The 22970-nt window shown below is 39.0% G+C and overlaps 1 protein-coding gene across 1 annotated transcript in view; it reads right to left on the reverse strand.

The window, feature by feature from the left end:
• The window catches only part of LOC6043584 (protein eva-1), a 346252-nt gene that overhangs the window by 124777 nt on the left and 198505 nt on the right, over positions 1–22970 (reverse strand). The window contains exons 3-4 of the mRNA XM_038262923.1: positions 21283–21405; positions 8865–8983 (exon numbers count right to left, since the gene is read on the reverse strand). Of these exons, the coding sequence (XP_038118851.1) occupies positions 8865–8983; positions 21283–21405 (242 nt within the window). The remainder of the gene's footprint in view (positions 1–8864; positions 8984–21282; positions 21406–22970) is intronic.

Consider the following 22970-nt stretch of genomic DNA (forward strand, 5'->3'; position numbering starts at 1 on the left):
TGAGTTGCTTTTTTTCCACTTTAATCACCCTCAATTTTGTTGAATTTTTTCAGCTTTTAAATGTGCTTAAAGACAGAGTTACAGACAGAAAATTTCAGGAAGATTAGTGAGATTGTTGTGAGATGGGTATGCTCGGTTGTGGACTCACTGATCGGATCAAATACTCTTTACTACTTTTTACTTTCTGTTGACTTCTCAAGGAATAAAGATTTTTAAAGTTATCAAATACATTAAAGCGTTCAAAAACAAGAGAAATCATTTCAAACACTGTTCATATGCTGTCCGGCGCTTGCACAGTCAACGATCCTTGATAACCCACTCTCGGTCGGTGCTCGTTGCTTTTTTGCACTCAGACACGAAAATTATCCGTTAAGTAAGTGTCCTAATGTCGTTCTAGTGGCTTCTTCATGGTTCACATTAGCCTGTCTGGCGCCGGTACTCATAATAAACACACACACACACGTGCAATCACACACATACAGTCTCTCACACTGGTAATGGAAATGCAATCTGAATTGTATATGTGAGCAATCTCATTTCGCAGCACAAGCTTTTCCCACTTAGTGGATGAGCACCAAGGTAATATAGGTGAGGTGTACAATGCCAATTGCACTGAGAGCGTGTTGGTGGCAATTCGAAATAGCTGCCAGCATTTATCATCACTTTGCGAACGTGTTTTCCCTTCCAAGATAGTGTGGAAGACACGGTGGAATTTTTATTGTTGTTTTCCCTAAAGAAAATAGGAATGAAAAATTGAAACATACCTATGAAAGTGCCACTTAAGTGAATCACTTGTAAGAATAAACGCGAATGCATCACGTGCTCGTGAATAGATGATGAGTGTGAGTGTGATGTGCCTTCAACTCTTGCTCGGTGTGCCGTCGAAAGTCGTCAAAGGAAAGAAAACTGCAGTGGAGACACGACAACAAAGGGTTTGCTGGGTACTCATGGTGCGGCACTGCGAAGCTATCGTTTACACTGAGAATTGAACAAAACGGCTTTCATGATATTTACTTTTTGTGAAACGTTGGTAAATGTGAGAAAGTGACACTGAATCAAACATCAGAATATACAGAGCATCTAATTTTGGAACTGCTTAACATCAACTAAGGTAACGAAAAACTAAAAAAAAATCATAAAATATGCACCACAAGAATGATGATTTGTGATGCCTCCCAAGTTTTGGCGTTATAAAGTTGACTTGAATGTTCAACCGTCGACGTGCCTTCTTAGTAGCATTGCAATTAAAAGTTCATTTCGATCGTGTAAACAACTGGAAAAATAATCGTTCAACAGATTGATTAATTAAAAAAGTCAAACCGTGAATAAATTTCAACCAAGAATTGCGAAACCCCGAAGAACAGCTAAACTGAATCGTAAAACTGCACAAACGGCGAACAAAAACAGAAATGATGACGTGACAGGATGTGGGAAACCAGCGCGGCCGGGATTCCATTTTAAAAGGAGTGTTCTAATTGCAATGGCGTGTTGCATATTTTCGCAAAGCGGCCTCGCCGTCGTCGTCGTCGGTGACGGACGGATGCTGTGCAGGTTCTTGGCGACACAACAAAGCGCATCGGCGGCCGGGGGAGGGCGGGACCCTTCTCTGGCCGCTGGCACTGGCACGGAACGTTGCGTCGTCGTCGTCGTTGGTGTTGTTCTAGTTGGGGGTTTCGCTAAGCCGGCTGGCGGTGCCGTAATGACCTACAGCATTAATTTGTCAGATTGCGCGAGGGTCCCCGGCCTGGGCCAAGTCGTCGAGATCCGTGTCAAGTGTTTCGAACAATTACGTTAGTGAGAAGAGGGCAAAAAAGTTGGCATCGGAAGTCGGTCACGTGTGAACGCGCGGTGAATTTTATTTGCGTTTTCGTAAAGATGTGGATAAAGTTGTGCAAAGTGGAAGTTAATTTTTAAGAAACAATAAACTGTTACTTTTTTTTGTTGATTCAGACATAATCTCAAAAATTGCGTTATATGTACTATCATTCCATAAATTACAAGTTAAAAAAAATACTTAATTGAACCAAATTTTAAACAGTGATTTGAACATAACAAAAGAACAAATATAAGTTTCAACCCTCGGAACAACGTTTCACTTCCAGACAAGAAGCTACAGCAAACATTCCTCCAAGGACATCCATCTTACATGCTGCTGATTAAAAGCTTCTCCTCCAAACTAATTCATATTTGGCCCATGTTACAACCTCGCACCACTTTGTTGATTGCCATCATCAGCCCCAGCCACTCTAGGTTCAAAGTGTTGTACAAAGTGTCTTTGGTGTTGTTTGAAGTACCAACACAATTTGCATAGATACAATTCTAATTCAGGCCAAAGCGCTTTCGCCCGACTGGTTTTGAATAATTTATGGCCCAGATTCCTTGTCCCGTGTGTTTAGTTCGCGTTGATGGCTGTACTGTATACGTACGTGGGACCAACCATCCTAACCTAACCACGTGTCCCTCTGGTGGGGTGGCTCCGGCTCGCTGTGCCGCTGTCATCCATCATACGTGACAATATCATTTCGCTCTTCGGCGAACCGTGACGGGCGGAGGTGACGAAATTATCTTAATAAGGACGAGCATTTTCAGCACGTGTACTCAGCACTCACATCATACGCATGAAGGGTCGTCGAAGCCAGCGGCACTGCTGTTTCGCACTCCGAAATAAGGTCCTCTTCCGGGGGAACACAAATTGCACACACGTTTAGTTCACATTCATCCCCTGGTCCCTCTGCTGCTCCAATTCCTTCGACCCGGGGACGGCAATGTCATTCGCCAGTTGTGCCAAACTACCAGGAACGGGTTTATAATTTCGGAAATGTCGCTTGAAAATGCTTCGCCCACTGTTGCTACCGACAGGCAACTTTATAACGATCGTCAAAGCTTAATTTAAAGGATTATGTGATACGGAGTGCATGTGCGCCCCGGAAACGGCTCATGTTTCACCAAAGAACTTCACGGCGCTGCACTCGCTCGGCTTGCTGAACCAGCTGGGACCTTCGTCGTTCCGTACTCTGTGTCTTTTTACAGAAGATCTGCCGCCTGTTCCGGCAGCCACTGGAAGAAGTAATATTTCAACTCAAGTACCCTCTTGAAGTTCTTTTTCCTCTACTTGTTTCAGCTCTAGTTGACAGAGTTCAGAGCCGGCTTGGGAAAGTTTTTCCCCTTATAATAATTGCACTGTTTTGTTCCGAATGGAGAGTCACAAAAAGATTTGCTCACAAGTTTGTCTTGCCGCTCGCTAACCTCAGGAAAGTCAACTATCAGGTGTTTTCTCAGTTATCTCGAGGAATCTTCTTGTGCACAGCACATCTTCAAACTTGCATGCATTGTCCTCTTTGACTTTGTCGTGTTATTCATAGTTTGCGTATTTTTATAAAGCTTTTTTATCTTCCACATCTAGGGTACGTTATCCATTAGTGGACCCCTTTCCTATAGTGGACCCTCTGAAGGGTTTTTGATGAAAAATTCAATAACATCACAATTTCAAGCGTATTGTTGTCTACATATCTTTTATTTGGCATGTTCAGCATCATTTAAAACAATGCTGACTGACATTGAATCATCCTTTTCACAAAAATAAGTGTTTTGATTTGGACATCTGAAATCAGCCATGGCACTAGCATTTTCACACCAAAACAGCATTTATATTTTATTATTGAATTAACTATCCAATCATTTTTGACTGATTATTTGACTTCAGCAAGTCGAAATAATGTAAGTTTAAGGAACTTTACTAAAATAAAGCGAAGAACTGCTCATTTTCGAGCAAAAATTAGGGTCCAATATAGGACAACAAAAATTCAAACTTTTCCAAAAGTGGACCCCTGTTAATTTAACCTTCAAAAATGAAGGAAACTGTGTATTTAAGCAAAAGTTTCTCTTAAACATACAATAAATGCTTGTTGTAATCAACCTAAACACATATTTTTTTTCAATTATGAGCATAAATATAGCTATTTTGCCTTCCTCACCTCACTGAGGCAAGACTATAAAATCACTCGAAAAATGAACTTCTCAAATACACCTCCTAGATATACCTTCACGTATATCTATCGACTCAGAATCAAATTCTGAACAAATGTCTGTGGGGATGTGTGTAGACATGATTTTTTTCCACACGATTATCTCAGAACTGGCTGTACCGATTTTGGCCGGATCCGCCTTATTCTGTTCGTTTTGGGGTCCCCTAAGACCCTATTAAATTTTATCCTGGTTAGTGAAGTACTTTTAAAGTTATGCCAAGAAAAAGTTTTTTTGTAGCTACAAAAAAGGGTGATTTTTGCATAACCTCAAAGGCCGGGTCTTTTTGCTTTTTTGACTTTTTGACCACGCGGGGAATTGGCAGCCACACCCCCTTGCATGCGTATCGCCCGGTTGCCACATCGCTTAAGCAGTGTCTGCGTCTCTTCTGGAAAAAAATCTGTATTAATTATGTTGCTGCATCATTTTGTCTCGACAAAGATTTACACGAACTTTTTACTGAAATATATAATTCATGAGACTTTTCACCTTTATTTTGAAGAGTTGGTAAAAAAAGAATTGAAAATTGCTGTTCAAGTAAAATCAATAATAAAAAAAAAAACAAATGAAAAATGTAAAAAAAAAATTAAAAATTTTAATTAATTTGTAAAAACCACCTAAAATACAACATGAATGCGAGGAAGGCACCAACCACCTTAAGATGGATTAAGTAACGTTTTCATGTTAAAAGTACCAAAAATGCTGAAGCCCTAAGAATTTAAAATTAATCAAACTATAGTTAATTGTACTTAACTGAAATATCATAATTGCAGTTTGAAATGATATTTTATTTATAATAAACCAATAACAAAACTTTTTTAAATAAACGTGCGTGGTTTTATCAGCAACTGTAAACAAATCTATTGTTTAGTTTCGGTCAACCATTTATGTAATTAATATGGAAAAAATTGCATCAAAATTTCTTTTTTTAATTGTTTTTATTTTTACAGTAGTTTTTGAAATGTTTTCTCTGATCTTTTTCGGAAAGAAAGGTGTTTAAATGTCTGTTAGGTTTTTTCTTTGTTTAAAGCCAAATTTGTTAACAAAACAAATTTGCCTAGTGATGAAAAGTGAGCAAAATCCATCTTTTATTCATTATATCTATCATTTTACCTACACCATGCAAAATGGCTCTTTTTCTACTTTAAAACAAATAACTGAGGAAACAAATAGTCAAAATTGTTCAAAAGACTTCAGATTTCATTGTTTATTACAAAGGGTTATGAAAAAGTGCTTAAAATATTGAAAATTTGTGAAAAATGTTCTTCGACTCTACTAGGGGGTCCACTAATGGTCTAAATACCCTACAACGAGTTCAAAAACTAAGTATTCTTAAAATTATTTGTTTTTATTTTTAGTTTAGAAATACCTCACTCAAAAAAAAAAAAGAAATTATCTAAAATATTTTAGTTGGGTTATTCCCTAAAAAGTCACACGATTTCGGGAAAAGTTGCTCCGACTTCTCATCGATTTGCGAACGCCATCAAATCGAGCGTCCAATTTTACAAAAAAGTCCCTTTGACACCAAATTTCCAAACCATCGCACAGTGGGCGAAATGGAACCCAAAATCGGACTTAATTGAACGCGGCTGGTTCCCTGGTATAAAACATATTGTTTCTTATGTAAAAAAATCCGGGGAATCGATTGGTGATGGATTCATCCACCGCACGAAACGGCAAAGGGTCCATTTTGCCCCAATTACTCATTTTTTAACATTTTTTCTTGAAAATCGGTCTGTATTTAGAGCGGAGGCTTTTTGCGGCCTTTCAAAATGCACTTAACTTATTTGAAAATGTCCCAGGAATCCAGTAAAAATAACCACTTGCACCGCAAAAATCATCTAGGGTCCATTTAACCCCAATTCCGCTATAAAAGCATTTTTGGCCGTTTTCAAATGTTAGGTCAGATTTCAAAATCTGAAAATATTTTTATCGTAAAGATCAGAAAATTTTACATAAGAATGACGATTTGCACTTGAAAGTTTGACACATTTATGTTGATATAGAAATTAAACTAAATAAAAGATTGAAGAATCACTTTTGGGCCAATTTTCCCTAACGCAGAATAAACTGCCTTTCACATACATTTTATTTTTATCAACATAAATGTGTCAAACTATCAAGTGCAAATCGTTATTCTTATGTAAAATTGTCTGATCTTTACGATAAAAATATTTTCAGATTTTTAAAATCTGACCTAACATTTGAAAACGGCCAAAAATGCTTTTATAGCGGAATTGGGGTTAAATGGACCCTAGATGATTTTTTCGGTGCATGTGGTTATTTTTACTGGATTCCTGGGACATTTTCAAATAAGTTAAGTGCATTTTGGAAGGCCGCATAAAGCCTCCGCTCTAAATACAGACCGATTTTCAAGAAAAATGTAAAAAATGGGGAATTGGGGCAAAATGGACCCTTTGCCGTTTCGTGCGGTGGATGAAACCATCACCAATCGATTCCTCGGATTTTTTTACATAAGAAACACTATTATTCATACCAGGGAACCAGCCGCGTTCAATTAAGTCCGATTTTGGGTTCCATTTCGCCCACTGTGCATCGCCGTTTCAGGCTGCCAATTATTGAAAACATGTCTTTTTTCGCATATTCGAAAATGGAAGGGATCGTACTGCCAAAAAACGAGATATTATTTCTTTAGACAAAGTTTCACGCAAATCGAAGAGAGCCGGGCAAACTGCTTAAGCATAACTAGATTTCAGACTATAATACATTGTTCGACGTTTGCAACGTTGCAGTTATATGTAATCAGGTTGTTTGACGCATTTAAGGTATCTAGTAGTCACTTCTAAATAAATTTGGTTGCAATTATTTTATTTATTATGTTAAATTAAACATTTATAGCATAAACATGAAAGAACTTTTTGAACGTTTTATAAATATTTATTAGGCAGACCACCGTGCAACACCTTCTCCAACAAGCTCGAGTTTCCATACAATTTTTTCAAAAAAGGAAAAAAGTTTGCTCCCTTTTCTATACCCTGCTGATTTCATTGGTTCGTTGAATGAAAACTGAAAAATGCAATTCGTTAAGCTCCTTTCTGCTATCATCGCCCTGTGTAATTGAATTCGCAAGTTTTGACCTGTTACGAATTCACTTATGGTTCAGTGATGTTGTGTAACTTATAGTGCTGTAAGCTCGCTTCGCTGCCCAGCAGCAGTTACGAGTTGTGTATAATCGAAGCTCTACAATCCCCTACCCAGTCCGGCTCCTGATTCCACTATAATTGCATTAATTACGGCAGAACATGCTGAAGAGCACAAGATTTAGTTGGACGGAAATAAAATAGCCAGAGCACCAGATTTACCCTTCCCTTCTCGAGGGTGAGGCAGCAGCTCAGCATCTCGTAATACCACATGATCTGCCAGCAGGGCCAGTGGTTGAATATGCTTTTACTAACTTTACCCCAAAGGCGCGCGCCCGCGGCTAGCTCTGCTGGTGGACCCTTGAGAGACAGTGTGAGTGGCAAGACAACTTTTCCTCGAGCCAACTTTAAGGGAATTCTCGACGTAATCCTTTCCGGGCAACATTAAACTTATGGCCACCCTCTTTCCTCTTGGCTTCGGCACGGTGGTCACGACGGGAAATCCGCCTGACGGTGGCGCGGCTGGCTCGGCACAGGAACATGGCATGGCTGGCCGGTCGACCGACATGTGTACAAGCACGGACCACTCTCGGATGCTGTGTGTGTCGAATGGTTGCCAGTTGTTGCGAGAGTTGGCTGCTGGAGTTTACCGCAAATGGATTCACCATTCTTATGGCTTAAGAAGCTTGGACCCCCAACCGGCGATGGGACAAGGCCGGTGAGAACTCAAAGGGAAGTGAGCTGGCTGGCTATTTATAATCCTATTATTACTGGGGAAGGCACGACAGATGATATTATCGCTATAATCCGTTGGAAAACTATTGGCAAACGTAATGGGGTTTGCGCTACGAAACTGTGGGTGCGGCAAACTTTGTCATCGAGCCCGGTCTTTGTTTGGAGAGGAGAACCTTTGGCTGTGATTGAGCTTGTCTTCACTTTCGAGGATGAGACTTTCTTGTTTGCTGTTGAGTTATTGCACTTTCTAGTTTTGAGTCAGTTTTGTATTTATACAATGGTGCATTTCTCAAAGAAACGGACGTTAAGATTATGCATGAACATGCAGTGTGGGAAAACTTTTTTGTACGATGCAGTGACACAATACAGTTGTGATTTTATTGTATTTTTTATGATATAGCAATTCTTATTTTGTTATATTTATTATGTTAAAGTTGAGTTTTGACATCAGTCAGTGTCAAACCGTTGAGGTTGTATAATTATATAATGTTATTGTTGGCAATTATTTATGTTGAATTTTACTTTCAGCTCCCCAATTGAAACACGATGACTTAATGTTTTTTTCAAGCTCAATAAATATTCAATATTTTTCTTAAATTCATGCAAGCCATGTTCTCCATTTGCCATATTCGGACCAGACAAGCTATCGGAATAAATTAGGTTCACTGACTTTTACAGTGCCTTCTAATTAACATAAATTATATTTTATCGCACCCACACACCCACTAATTGCTGATGTCCTTCAGCCTTAAGCACGACCTTTGGTGGCCAGCTTACAGCTTTCAAAAAGCATTCCTAATTCTGCATTATCACCTCGTAAAAGCACGGAAACATCTCTCCGGTATTTCGGCTGAAAACCGAAACTTTGTCGTACACCCACTTAGCGGGTCGCTGAATTATCAGCGTTTGTTGACACTGGCCGTGGGGCGTTTTTTTCCGCGCAGAAGGTACAATTAAGTAGCCGGCAAGGAAGGAGGCGCAACGAAAATATTTTCTTTCACTCACCTGTAAAGCGTTGGGCCAGGTACAGCTTTCGGGTGCTTTTATCTCTATCTCGGTCCCGGGCAGATTGATTTCGAGGCTATCCTCCGTGCTGGGCGGACACAAATTCTGCTCATTTGCATCTGTGAATAATTAAAAGAGGAAGGTGAAATTTAATCATAAATTGCATTAGCTTCAGTAAATAAGGATCCCTCTTTTTCCCATGTAATTTAGGGTGGATTTCACGGTGTTTGAAGAAATTTTGTGTTCCAAATTATGCATGCTTTGGGACATATTTTTCTTAGTATTTTTTCTCAAATGACTGAAGATATCAAACTGTAGATATGATTTCCAATACACAAAATTGGTTGATGGAATGATGTGACCAATATAACTCGTGAAAATATCTTTTATTATTTTGATCACGTGAGAACTACACTCCAAGCTGAACTTTCATTTCGGGAAACTTTGACCGAATTAAATTAAAGTGTTTTCCCTGCCAATAAATTAAATTGTATATTTCAGTATAAGCTCTATGCAAACCCCATAGATAAACGTGGGTGCGCGTGGTTGATTTGGGTGATTGCATAGAATTTATACTCGAAATTAACATTTTATTTAAAAGCGGGGAATAAACTTTAATTCAATTCGCGGCCCACGCATGGTTGATATTGAAAGATGAATTCAATTTTATTGATTGGTGGAAAAAAATCCTTAAAACTAACTTTTGTCCATTGGACCATTTTCTGAGAGCCCAAATCTATCATAACTTGACAAAACTTAATCGTTAACTGACATCAACTTCAAAATTTTTGAATAGTTTAGTTCTAATGGGACCATCAATAAATCACGTGGACACTTTGTTGACATCTCCCCCACTCCCCCTTCGTGGACAATTTACATACAAAACAAATATTTTTTATGGAGCGTAGATAATAGCTGAACCCCTCCCCTCTAAGATGTCCACGTGGTTTATGGATGGTCCTAACAGTGTATTGGACAAAGATTATGATTATGGAAAGTTGCGTTAATCAATTAGGAAAATTTCGATACCCAAAAATTAAATCGCTAAAATCTTCACGTTAGCGTAGTTTTTGTGAAAAAATGGCCCAGATTTATTTTCTGCAAATCAAAGCCTGGAATACTGTTAACGAACCGCGAGTTTTTTTTTACATGTTACTTAAAATTTCCCAAGCAATCCGATGAAAAATATTTTCAGGTATAGGCCCTTTAGTCCAGGCACCGTCAAAACCGCATTTGAAGTTTTCATGTTACTTTTTCAAATGTTAGGCTTAGTTTTTGAAACTCCTAATTATATCTTATAAGTCAAATTTAGCATCTTTCCTTTGCGTCCATGACAGCTTAAATCGGTTAAAAATGAACGAATCTATGTTTTTTGAAGAACGTGATTTTTGTGAATGGCAATTTTTCGGATCACCCTAACACAGCGTAGATCACCCTAATGACAATACAAAAAAATTCTAATTCTTTTGGCCAGAAAAACCCCAATTCAATTTTGAGCCAATTAGAAACTTGTTTAAACTTTCACATGGAACTGCTGCATGTTTATAAGTGGATAATCATAGTGCAAAATTAGAATCAATATTTTCTTATTAAGCTCAAATTTTGTGAGATTGTAAAAATCATAAAAAAACAAGCAAGAATCTAGATCTTCGTAAAATTCGGACCATCTTTTACTTCTTAAAACCACCCTAAAGTTTCACCTTTTCCACAAAAAAAACCTTTTTCAAACAAAAATATCTCTGGAACTCGAAGGGAACTAGAACTTCGAAGGGCCCTGTGGTGGGGTGGTAAGCGGCTCTAAGTTACTATGGGGCGCGGGTTCGATTCCCGCCTTATCCTTCTGGAGCTCTTCGTTCAATGCTTGTTGTGGTTTAGCTTACGCGGTGCGCTACATACATCAAAATATTCCCAAAAGTGAGATTCTCATTGAAAATGTAATGTTCTATAACATTGTAAAACATACACCCAAAGGAAAAATATATCTCAAAATCTGCAACATTGGATTTGCTGCAGAAAATGTCATATTTTATAACATTTTTTGCAGCAAGCCCGTAGATCATTTTGCCCACGTGTAAAAATTTCAGCGATCTGCAGTTCTCACCAACACATATAATGCTGGCCCGTCCCCGAGCAACACTCCAAAGAGAAGCATATGTTGGTCCTCTTTCACTCATTTTTCATCAAGCGTCCATGGCGCGGTGGTAGCGTGTCGGATCAATAACCAAGAAGTTGGTGGTTCAATCCTCGTTCTGCTAAGTTTTTTTGTGAAATACAACCAAAAAGCCGTCGGTAATGTCCATAATTATCGGTAACGGGCAAAAATGTCATACTCCTATATCGCAAAAAATGCATGAGGACAGATTTCATGCAGATTCTGATATACTTTCATGCCGCCATGCATCACAATCATGCGACTGCCAGTTGGGTGTACCAAAGCTGCAAGATGTTTATAAACTATCTAAGAACAATTCTATGTTGAAATATTTTCGGTGTTATTTAAATTATTTTTGTTATTTAGAAGTTAGAAGTAACATGGTACTGTGTGCGGACTGAGAGGATAAATCCCGAAATTACCGAGAGTACTTTACTCATAGGTTCATCTTCAAGAAAAGTTCATCGATCAAAAAAAAAGTACCGGTACCGAGACTCGAACCCAAGACCTTCGGCATATTAAACCGTGCTTTTGCCGTATGGGCCACCGCGGTTCGGTGATAAAGTGGCGGTCATGCGTCCATATACGGAAAACGGAATCGACGTAACACCTTATAATGTGGCCCTCTTAAACCTTGCGGTTTCGTCAACGGATCCACTCCACAAGCGTGTATCGTTCTTTTTGCGACAAGACTTCGCCTCCCGGGTCTCCTAAGTGTGAAGGTATGGGCACGGGGAGAGGGCACCGAATACCTATATTTACACTTAGAATTTTTGCGTCCGCCCCGGGATTCGAACCGGCGACCTCTGGATTGTGAGTCCAGTGCGCGGTCCGATTGATCCACACAGGCGTCCATATAAGCCACTCAATAGGATGAACTGTTCCAATGAACGAATGAACACGCGAGAGGACTATACTCTCGCAAAATAGCACTTTCCTCACGTTTCTTTTCGTGAGGACTATCCTCTCGTTCTTTAACTTTGGGTGTAGTCACCCCCACTGATGGTACCGTCAACTGGGGCGAATCGGGACTACAGCCTGAATAGGGTCAGCACGTTTAAGAGCACTTAAAAGCTTAAAATTTTGGAATGAATGAACACATTGTGTTGCTCTGAAGCTGGTCTAACCGAAATCATTTCAAAAAACGTTACTAAATCCACCTTTAGGTGGTTGGTGCCTTCCTTGCATGCTACCTCAAAAAAGTGTATAAATAACACTTATTTTTATCAAAATATCTGTGATCTGGCCTCAAACAGTGTATTAAAAACACTAAAGTGCTCATAACTTTTGATAGGGTTGTCAGATCTTCAATGTGTTGGAGGCGTTGGGTCTTTCAAATACCTTTCTAAAAATGTATAGCATGACTGGTATTCTTACAAAAACCACCCATTTTACAATCTTCCGATGTTTAGTTGAAATCGTTTTTTTAGCTTAACTTTTGAAATACTTTTCTAAACATCATAATATTAACTAGGATCTTGTGGGACCCCAAGACGAATCGACCAAAACAGTCCAAAACGGTTCAGCCAGCCCAGAGATAATCGAGTGCATATTTTTTTGGTGCATGGACTCACATCCAGACACACGCACAGACATTTGTTCAGAATTTGATTCTGAGTCGATAGGTATACGTGAAGTGGTTCTACGAGGTCGAATAAAGAAGTTCATTTTTCGAGTGATTTCATAGCCTTTCTTCTTGAGGTGAGAAAGGCAAAAACGTTACTTAATTCACCTTTAGGTGGTTTGTGCCTTCCTTAAAGTGCCTCAAATAAGTGTAGAAATAACACTTATTTTGATCAAAATATTCGAGATCTGGCTTAAAAAAGTGTATACAAAAATACTAAAGTACTTATAACTTTTGATTAGGTTGTCAGATCCTCAATCTTTTGGGCTCGTTAGAAAGATCTTTTGGGTCGCATGATAGATCCGGAAAAAAATTTCATCAAAATATTTGAGATCCGGCCTCAAAAAAGTGTATAAATAACACTTAAATGCTCACAACTTTTGATGGGGTTGTCAGACCTTCAATTTTTTTTTTTCAAATACCTTTCTAACAATATATAGCATGAAGGGTTTTCTGACAAAAACCACCCTTTTACAATCTTTAGAAGTTTAGCTAAAATCGTTTTCTTAGCATAATTTTTCAAGAGCTTGTCTAAACTTCATAATATTAATTAGGGTCTTGTGGGACCCCAAGATGGACCTTATGAGAATAAAACGGTCCAATTCGATTCAGCCAAAAACAAAAAAATCAAATTATTCGCTCAACAGCATTGCCGTGGCGTTCTCGATTACGAGATTCCTACTCGAAACTAGGTGTCCGAAGGCTTGATTGTTGAGGCAATTGCAAACTTCTTTTTACACCTAAGCTTCCATCCACCCCAGGATTCGAACTGACGACCTTTGGATTGTGAGTCCAACTGCCTACCAGCGACTCCACTGAGGCAGGATCCAGGGAGACGACTCCTACACCTGGGCTGAGCTAACGACCTAACCTCTAGGTTAGACCGGGGCTTACATTTACTTCTCTGTCCGACGGAAGGCGTGATCAGACAAATCTCGTCTCGAAAAATGCCACCGGGACCGTCTGGGATCGAACCCAGGCCGACTGGGTGAGAGGCAATCACGCTTACCCCTACACCACGGTCCCGGCAGTCCGGAGATAATCGTGTGCATATTTTTCGGTGCACTGACTTACAGACATACACACGCACAGACATTTGTCCAGAACTTGATTCCGAGTCGATAGGTATACACGTGTAGATACGTGTATACGTAGACCCACCACGAAGTCGAATAAAGAAGTTCATTTTTCAAGTGATTTTATAGCCCTTCCTCATTGAGGTGGGAAGGCAAAAACAAAATGTTAGGCTGCAACATTGCTAAAACTGCTTTCCCGATTCGCCCTGGATGACGGTAGCTATTCTGATTGAATTTGACATTTCTTTAAGATTTTTTATACAAAACAAGTTTGAAATTGCTGTTATTCAGTGAAATTTCCAATAATGCAATTTAACTCGACGTTTTGCAACATCCACGACATAAAAGAACCACGTCACCTGCAATCATTTGCCACATTTCCCTCGGAATCACTTTGAGGCAGCGACATTAGTTACGCTTTCATACATTTTAATTGGATTTTCCTGGGACACTGGAACCGATATCGATTCCATAATTCATCGGCGATTTTATGTGCGGCGGTTGTGCATCGGTTTTCTCGGGTTTTCCAGCGAATCGTCGTTTCGAACGAACACGGAAGTTTTCCTGATGTGGGGAAAAAAACACAAAGCTTTCGTGTGGGGGGCCATGATTGCAAAAATAATGACATTTTTCTTCTGGTTCGTTCTTCGCGTTGGCGCGGGATCCAGCCAAAAGACGCAGCCGAGGCGAGCGTAATATAATAATTAAATAAACCGAACAATTATTAGTTTTCTCTCGCCAGCCACCGTCATCGTCGGCGTTGCTGCTGATTGCGGCCAAACTTGGGCTGTCTGCCGGGGCCGGAAAGCTCCTTGGAAATGACGCAAACAGTGAATGGGTGGGAGGAGGAGCCCCGGAAGAGAGAGAGGAGGAATAAAAATTGTTCTGTCGTTGGAAATTAATGGCGGAAAATCTTTCTGCCAGATTCCACGCTCATTTGGTCGACACCAGGAAGGAAGCGTCGAGGAGGGAGGAGTTGGATTCTTGCCGGCGAAATGATTGTTTGATTGGCAAAATGAATGCTTGCTCAATCTATTACAGAGATAAATATGAGCAGTCAAGACTGGGTGGAGTAGGGGAAGATGTGCGGGCAAATAATATCGTTTAATTGGTCTTAGGAGAGGAGGATAATGTGTGCCATTACCCGAGATTATCTTATTCCAGTGTGATTTCTTGGAATTGTTTATTTGTAATAAGAAAACGATTTCTCGAAGTAATCTGATAATAATTTGTTTGGATTTTGCTTTCATCACAGACAATAGACATTTTAGCTCAACCACCTTGCGTATCAACTTGCATGGTTTCATAAAAAAGCAAGTCGTTCGCGGAGATTTGTCATTTGAATCATTCTCTGCCAACTCACACGAACTTGGAAACAGTTGCTTTGACCCTTCTTCGATTTGCGTAATACTATGGGTTATTTTGGTTCCTGTTTACAAATCCGAGGTCCTTTTTAATAACTAGTGACGCAGGGACGGTACGAAATTGTGAATCTATACAATTATAGTAAGCAAAAGTTTTAGGATTGAGCTTCACATTTAATTGTACACAATTCGAATTATTATTATGCATTCATATAAAAAAATCTAGCGTGACGTCACAGTCTCGCAAACCCCCCCTCCCTCCCTAGGGACCATTCATAAACCACGTGGACACTTTTTGGGGATCTGTTACCCTCCCCCCCCCCCTCGTGGACAATTGTCCATACAAAAAAACTTTTTGTATGGATCGTGGACAATCGCCATACCCCCTAAAGTGTCCACGTGGTTTATGGATGATCCCCTACGAGCGTACCTACTTTAATCCGAAAGGATCAGTTCTCATTTCCCTAGTAACATTTGTTTTCCAGGAGTTCTACAAGAGCTCTTCAAGATAGCTACAGCATAGCAGTTTGGACCGCGGTAGGATAAAACTCTATTCAAGTACTCTTCCAAACTCCTGAAGAAGTTTTGAAAAGAATTTTATCCAACCGCGATCCAAACTGCTATGCTGTAGCTATCTTGAAGAGCTCTTGTAGAACTCCTGGAAAACAAATGTTACTTGGGTTAGAACAATAGTTTTGATTTTGAAATTTTGTTTTATTTTGTATCTTTGAAGGGTTGTTTTTTCGTGTGAGTTGGCATAGAATGATCCATTTGCTTTTAAATATTATTCAAGCAGTAAGACTTTTCTAAATAGTTTTATAACGTCATGATTCGAAATCCGGACACTTAGTACCATATTATTTTTTTATAGCTGGCAAAAAATCAGGTAATAAGTTGGAAATGTAGAAATATCATCAGGCTGTAGTATAAACAGTCAGTTTTAAGAGAATGCATGCAAAATATGTCTTTTCTAACCATTTTTCATCAGAATTTGAAAATTTAAATGACTTGTTGTGCTTCGAATCCCGGACACTGATAAAAGCTGATTCGAAATCCGAACACTTTTGCTTCGAATTCCGGACACTCGATTTTGCTTATGAATCGCACAAATTTGGACTGAAATGTTAGTGAATGGCATTCTTTAGGTCTCAAATAAGCTGTTAACATCAAAACAATCGATAGTTTATATAAAAAATGGCTAGAATTTAAGAAAATCAAAAACATAAATTTCTGCTTTGCCTTCCCGGTGCTTCGGACGCCTATGAAATATTTTCGTTGAAATATTTCGCATTTTTGGTAAACTTATAATTTTATTTTATTTAATTGTTTTGGCATTAACTACAGCGTTCAAACAAACTTTAAATGAAAGTTGATGTTACAATTCATCAAATAACACAGTTATTCATAATGCGAACTTATATCCAAATAATTGATAAAACAAGTTGAAGTGTCCGGGTTTCGAAGCGTCCGGGAATTCGAATCATGACGTTATTTATAACATGTACTTCGGTCCATAAAGTTGTTCCATTTTTAGGTTATGCTGAATATAATGCATAATATCAGAAACGGGATGTTTTGTAAGATTTAAGACCAAAACTAAGGCTTTCTAGGCCCATTGAAAAACTGAAAAAGTAAAAAAAATGACAAACTCCTCATCACAGTGTATGTCCTGATGCAAACAAGGGAATGATGGAACAAGGAATATCACAAATCCACATAACTGATTTCAAGATTATTCAAGTGTACACCGATAACGCGGTCAAAAATTTAAGTGGACAAATAAGGCTCTACTTATTTAAGTGTTTGAGTACAGGACGCCGGATTATTTTATCATTTCCTGGCCTACACATTGTTCTGCAACTCAAAACCAGTTTAAGTAACGAAAAAATAAAATTTTGTTTAAAATTTTCTTTTCCTGATCCTTTGCACCTACGTCAAAAACCAAAATTGTTTACTTTTTACTCTTTGGTCTGACAGATTTGGTCTGACAGCTCTTTCATGAAATGGTCTAGACCAGCTATTACAGTCGACTCTCTGGCTGTCGATCTTCACGATATCAATATTGCTCCATCTATTGATGAATTCTTCAGTCCCTTAAAACTGCATACTTTTATTGGCTTTATTCCTCGATATTTTCTCTTGCTTGAAGGATCTCTTCCTCGACGGTCCCTTGGATTCTGTTTGCTTTAAAAATCTCTTCCGGTTGTCAATGTTGTCACTATCTCATGGCTTGCATAGACATTTTTCTTTGCGAAACGAAGCTTTGAAGGGTGTTTGACATTAGTTTGTTTTTGTTTGCTGGACGTTGCCATGATTCTCTGCCATAGCTGGGTACCAAGAAAAACATATTTTCAATCGAGTCTTCATTTTGCATCGTTCTGTAAACTGATGATTCTCTTCCTCGACGGTCCCTTGGATATTGACAACCAGAGAGTCGACTGTATCAACCTTCTTCTAGGCCGGTACCCCCTGCCATGTAAATCAAGTAGGCCCGGTACCCCCGTTGAGAACCGCTGGTCTAGACCAAGCTTGGGATAGGAACCAGCACTCTCTTGGATGCAAACAATGTTCGAACTCAAGCTGTCACAGTCCCTGCGATATGTTGGGTGGCATATTAGGTGGTCAGTTTTATGATCCAATATCAATAGAATATCGTTTAAAATGGAGTTTGAATTATTATTTAATTTAGAAGTTCTTTTGAAACTAATATTTTTTTCCTTTGATTTGTGAAACAGCTATTATACAGCTAGCTTATTTTCTTTATTTTTAATGATTTTTTCAAGAATTAATATTTCGAGTGTGCTGAATTTCGATTCAATACACTTTCGTGAATCGCTAACACTGATTGTTTAGACACAATCCACAAAAACACCCCTAAACATTTCTAACCACTTCCAACTGCCTCCAGCCATTGTGATCTTCCTAAGACCGGAACCGTGTTCGCTGCCTGTCAACTTTTTCCATCGCTCCAAACGACGACAAAGACGACAACGCAGACTAAATAATGGAAAATTAATTTCAAACTTTGTATATTTGCGGTGATGGCGGCAGCGGCGTCAACGGGCTCCAAAGAAACCCTGGGAAGCGCGCCTTCGCCCAGAAGATGAACGCAACTCGTTACCGTTTGGTGGAATGGTTCAACTTTGTAACCTCAACTTCTGAGATTGTCATTACCATCGACCGTAACCATCATCGTCGGCACCTTAACGACATGACCCCACCTCCCGGGGAAGGCGATGTTCCGGATGTGGGCTTGCTAGAAGATGGGTGGGGACTCCCCGCGAACATGATCGAAAATCCTCGACAGAACACTTCTGCCGTCGGAAAAGCCTCTCAAAGTAACTTCCATTTTGCTTCGACTTTTGTTTTTCTTTTTTTTTCTGTGAAGCGCAAAGTGAAAGTCAACTTTGCTCCTCTCACACCACCGTTGCGCCACTGATCTAATATGTACTTATGGGTGGGGAACAAAGAAGAGGTGGAGCAAAATTGCACACAATCAGAAGAAATTAACATAACAATCTTACAACAATAACGAGTTTCCGGTGTTTTACTGCTGAACGGAACATGGTGTAAAGTTGTGCCAGAGGAGTTGTGATTTCTGAGTCATAAAAAAATTTTTTTTTTTCCTAGCAACAGTGAGCACATCAAATGAAGTGTGAAGCCGGAATTGCGTTGCTATTAATTTAAACACCCACAATTACCGATTGATTTATGGGCGATCAGTTTGACATTTCTTTGTGAGTTGTGTTTGACAAATGGATATGGACTTTTTTTAATTTAAGGATTCGGTCCTATTTCCATATAATTCGCAGATTCTAACTATACAAAAAAATATTTGTACAAATCTTCATAGAGAATCTAGCTTGCCTACTTTCTGTTTAGCCATTTATTACTTGTTATTGGTTGAAAGTTCTTTTTGGAATTCTTTATTAAACGTCAACGGTAAGCTGAAAATGCGTGCTTTCTGCCTAAATTAAATATGATTTATTGCTTATAAGGTCTCGAAAAACAGTGAAAAATGTTTTATTCCACAACGCTTCTAATTATTTTTTTTTATTCTAGAATCATGCAACAATCAACCTCATGCAATGCTTGAAAAGGGATCTATCACTGAACGGGAATGCTCGATATTCGATAGAACTTTCTGTCAGCGATCATTTCCCAAAACGATATTTGATCGCTGACACACAACGCCTATCATGACCGTCATTGCTTGGCGACGGTCGATAAACGTAAACACGAAGACAAAACGAACGAAAAATGAGCACCACTCAAGCAGCCGCCCGAACGACAACGACAACGTGCTCTTTCTCTTTCTCTCGGTTTTGTCTCTCTCTTCCTAGTGTACGCAGCGTGGTGACAGAAATCATATGATTGCTATCATTGGAAAGATGATCGGAATCTCGGTAGAATGTCAAACGACCGCTCTCTAGGCGATTTTTCTCCTGGAGGGAAGTCAATGATTGTGTGAGTGACTTTGCGTAGCACTCATTCCTTTATGTGTGAAACGAACGAAAGCAGAATGTAAAAATCAGGTTGTCGTGGTGAAGACGATTGTAGTGCTCTGTCAGCTATCACAAAAAAGTCGAAATTTCGCAAGCCCTGACTCATGAATGAACTTTGCAAATGTATGTGTTTTCGAGTTCAACAGGCCTAATTTTAATAATATTCACCTCTTTCAAAACAAAGTAAATGAAGCTAATAGACATTCAAGTTTTTTCCCCTCTCAGCATCCCTTTCAGAATTCTCATCATTTTCCGCCATAGCCGCCATAGTACACAGTTTGACACAGAGTGATGACCTATCTTCCCCGCTACTTATTTATGAATACACGACATGAGACAGGACGATAATTATTAGAGTGACTCTAGGTGCAACGAAAAATAAAAATAAAGTAATTCCTGAATTTGCTAAGGATTGGTTAAGTTCCACTTAACTGCAAACCTTTTACATTTGGTAAACAGGTAATTCTCCGCCAACTCACACAGCAGTTGCGCCGATCCCACTTCGATTTGCGTGAAACTTTGTCCTAAGGGATAATTTGTCCTTGATTACGTATCAGAGCTTTATTTTATGGTGGCAATACGATTCCTCCATTTTTGGACACGCGGAAAAATACATGTTTCTCAATAATGTGTAGCCTGAAATGGCGATGGTTTGGAAATTTGGTGTCAAAGGAACTTTTGTGTAAAATTTGACGTCAACAAAAAATTTCGCTCCCGTGAAAAGTTATTCATAAATGTTTGATTTTGGGGTGTTTTAACAAGGTAAATTTTGGACAAAAATTACTTTCGCTCGTAGGCTGCCATTTACACCAAAACTAACATTTCTTCAGATTTTTTTCGACGTTCCATAGGGGGTTGAGTTGGGCTTCAATGTCCTTTCATTAGGTTTGACCAAAATTTAGAATGTACCCGGAATCCAGGGCTGTCTCATTGTTCCCCACCCCTTTCAGCGCATGGGTAACAATGAGACACTTTGATTTTTCTTCATTAAACTTTTCAAAATCTATGTAAATCTATCAAAACATGAATTGAAAGTGATTTTTGGCAGATTTATTGAGTTTTAACTCCGTTTAACAAAAAATATAACGTTACTTAATATAAATAAATGGATTTTACAAAGTTTAGATACATTTTAGTATAACTTTTATTAGTTAAAGTTTCAAGTTGGCAAAATTGCTTTAAAATTTTTAAGGCAAGTCACCCACAATGGAACAATACAAAAACATGACGTTTTACTGGAAATTATTGATTTTCGTAGAGTGTCTTATCGATCGATCTCAGATTTTGGTTCGATCTCATATTTTGGTCAATGTTAGAGCACATTAAAACAAAGTAAATGCAACAAAAAGTTTATTAAAAAATGCTGATGAAAAAAATACAAAAATCGTTGATTGTTAAAAACCAAAAGTGTCTCATTGATCACTACCCTACCCTACTGCACACAATTGAAAATTGGATGTAATGAAAAATCAATTTCCTTACCGGGGAAAACTTATATTTAATTGTTTTATGAAGTGATCAAAACTAAATCCCGGAGGGGTTTGGTTACACATTTGAGTTATTTTGTCCATGCTATTAATTTCAAATTTCAAATGGCTTCAAAAATCTGGAAACTAAAACATAAATGTTGATAAAAAAATTGTTCTGAAAAATCTAACATTTCGATCCACCCTATTGTTAATGCTAGCTATACGTACCTCCGGTTCGTCCATACTGAGCGACCTCTATCGATATGCTGGTGCCCCGGGGGCAGCCTAACGTGACCAGCTCACGGTCACATCCGGCCCGTTGATATGTGCGCAGAGTGCCTGACAGCAGTGCTGAAACGAGGAGAAGAAGAGAAAAAAACAGGATGGAAAAAGCTCTTTTTAGCGCATTAATTTGTCTCGACACTTTGGACGACGATGAAATATTAATTCTATCGGTGCTGGCCACACCAGCAGTAAGGCACGACGGCAAGGCAACTATTTTTGTGTGATGGCGTGAAGAAGCGAGAAAAAAATGTCCTGAAAGATGCGTATAGTCGGACGGGCCGGGGGAAAAACTGTCCAGCCGAGATTTCCGTAATAAATCTCCATTCCCACATTATCACATAATTTATGATTATCACACGAAATGTAGTCCAGTAAGGGGGGAAGGAACGCCTATGGTGTATGCAATATTTATTGCCGCTCCCGTTCATCATATTCTCCGCTAGCATCAGTCGTACAATTAGACGTACAAATTAGCAGAATAAAGATTTATGCAAGAGAGGGCGACCGCCGGTTGCCTACATCTAGGCTGGGTGGCTGACGCCCCCGTAGGAAGTCTTTTTCGCGCATGAGGTGCACCACGAGAAAGTCCTGCTATAGGTTATGTTGGGGAGTCCTGCTGGGGACGACATTATGGCTAATTGTTTTTGATGTTGGAGCTCCGCTGTGAGGCTCTGTTTGTGTAATGAGTTGACAGATTAATAAAGGTAATTTCACTTATAGTTCGTTTTTTACTGAAGCAAGGTAATTTGATTTAACAATTATATTTTTTTTCAAACTTTTGGTATGAAAAAAAAAATATTAGTTTAAGACATTTTACCGTCAGTTTTATTTTTTCAAGCTTACACACTTTAAAAAAACCAAAGGTAATTCAGCACAGCAGGTCAGAATCGTCGCATAAAATGACCAAAAATTTAGGTGTGCCCCAGACTAGCGCGTTTCTCAGACTTGAACCTCTCTATTCCCAAACCCAATTTCAAGCGACACATTGAAAATCCATCCCGTAGAAGGTAATTGGCTTTCTGAAAATAAAATGAAAAAAAAACCTGCCCCCATAACGAGTTTTCCCACAACGGAGACATGAAACGAGCCCTGTCGCGCGCTCGGCGGAATGTGACCAGAATTGGGATTGGATTGCCGGTGGCAGGTTTCACAGCGGGTGAAGAAATTATGTACTGTGACACCTCAACCGTCAAGGTTGCCAGGGAATTTGAAAACTGTTAAAATTATATAAAAAAATAAAAACATCGTGATACAAAGATTCAAATGATAGTTGAAGTATATCAAAAATCATATATTTTTCATCCCTACATCGTTTTTACAGTGGAGCAATCGGAATACATTTTTCACAGATTTCCAACCCATCACGAACTAGATTCCACACAATGATTGTCACCATCGGTCACAACACCATGGATTGATTGTGGCTGGAATAAAGCCTGACTCATGCTGATTTATTGAGGTATCAATTCTCGGTTTTCGATTATTGTTCGCTGACATAATCGACACAGGAGAGGCCCAAACAATTGCGTCCACAAATTTCACTGTGGAAATTGAGCTCAATTGTGGATAGTTTTTCTTAATTGATTCAAAATAAATGTCGTATGTTTCTGTTTTCCATTTGGTTACAATAA

This window comes from Culex quinquefasciatus, chromosome 3 (genome assembly GCF_015732765.1).
Source record: "Culex quinquefasciatus strain JHB chromosome 3, VPISU_Cqui_1.0_pri_paternal, whole genome shotgun sequence".
In the NCBI taxonomy this organism is placed as follows: Eukaryota; Metazoa; Arthropoda; class Insecta; order Diptera; family Culicidae; genus Culex; species Culex quinquefasciatus.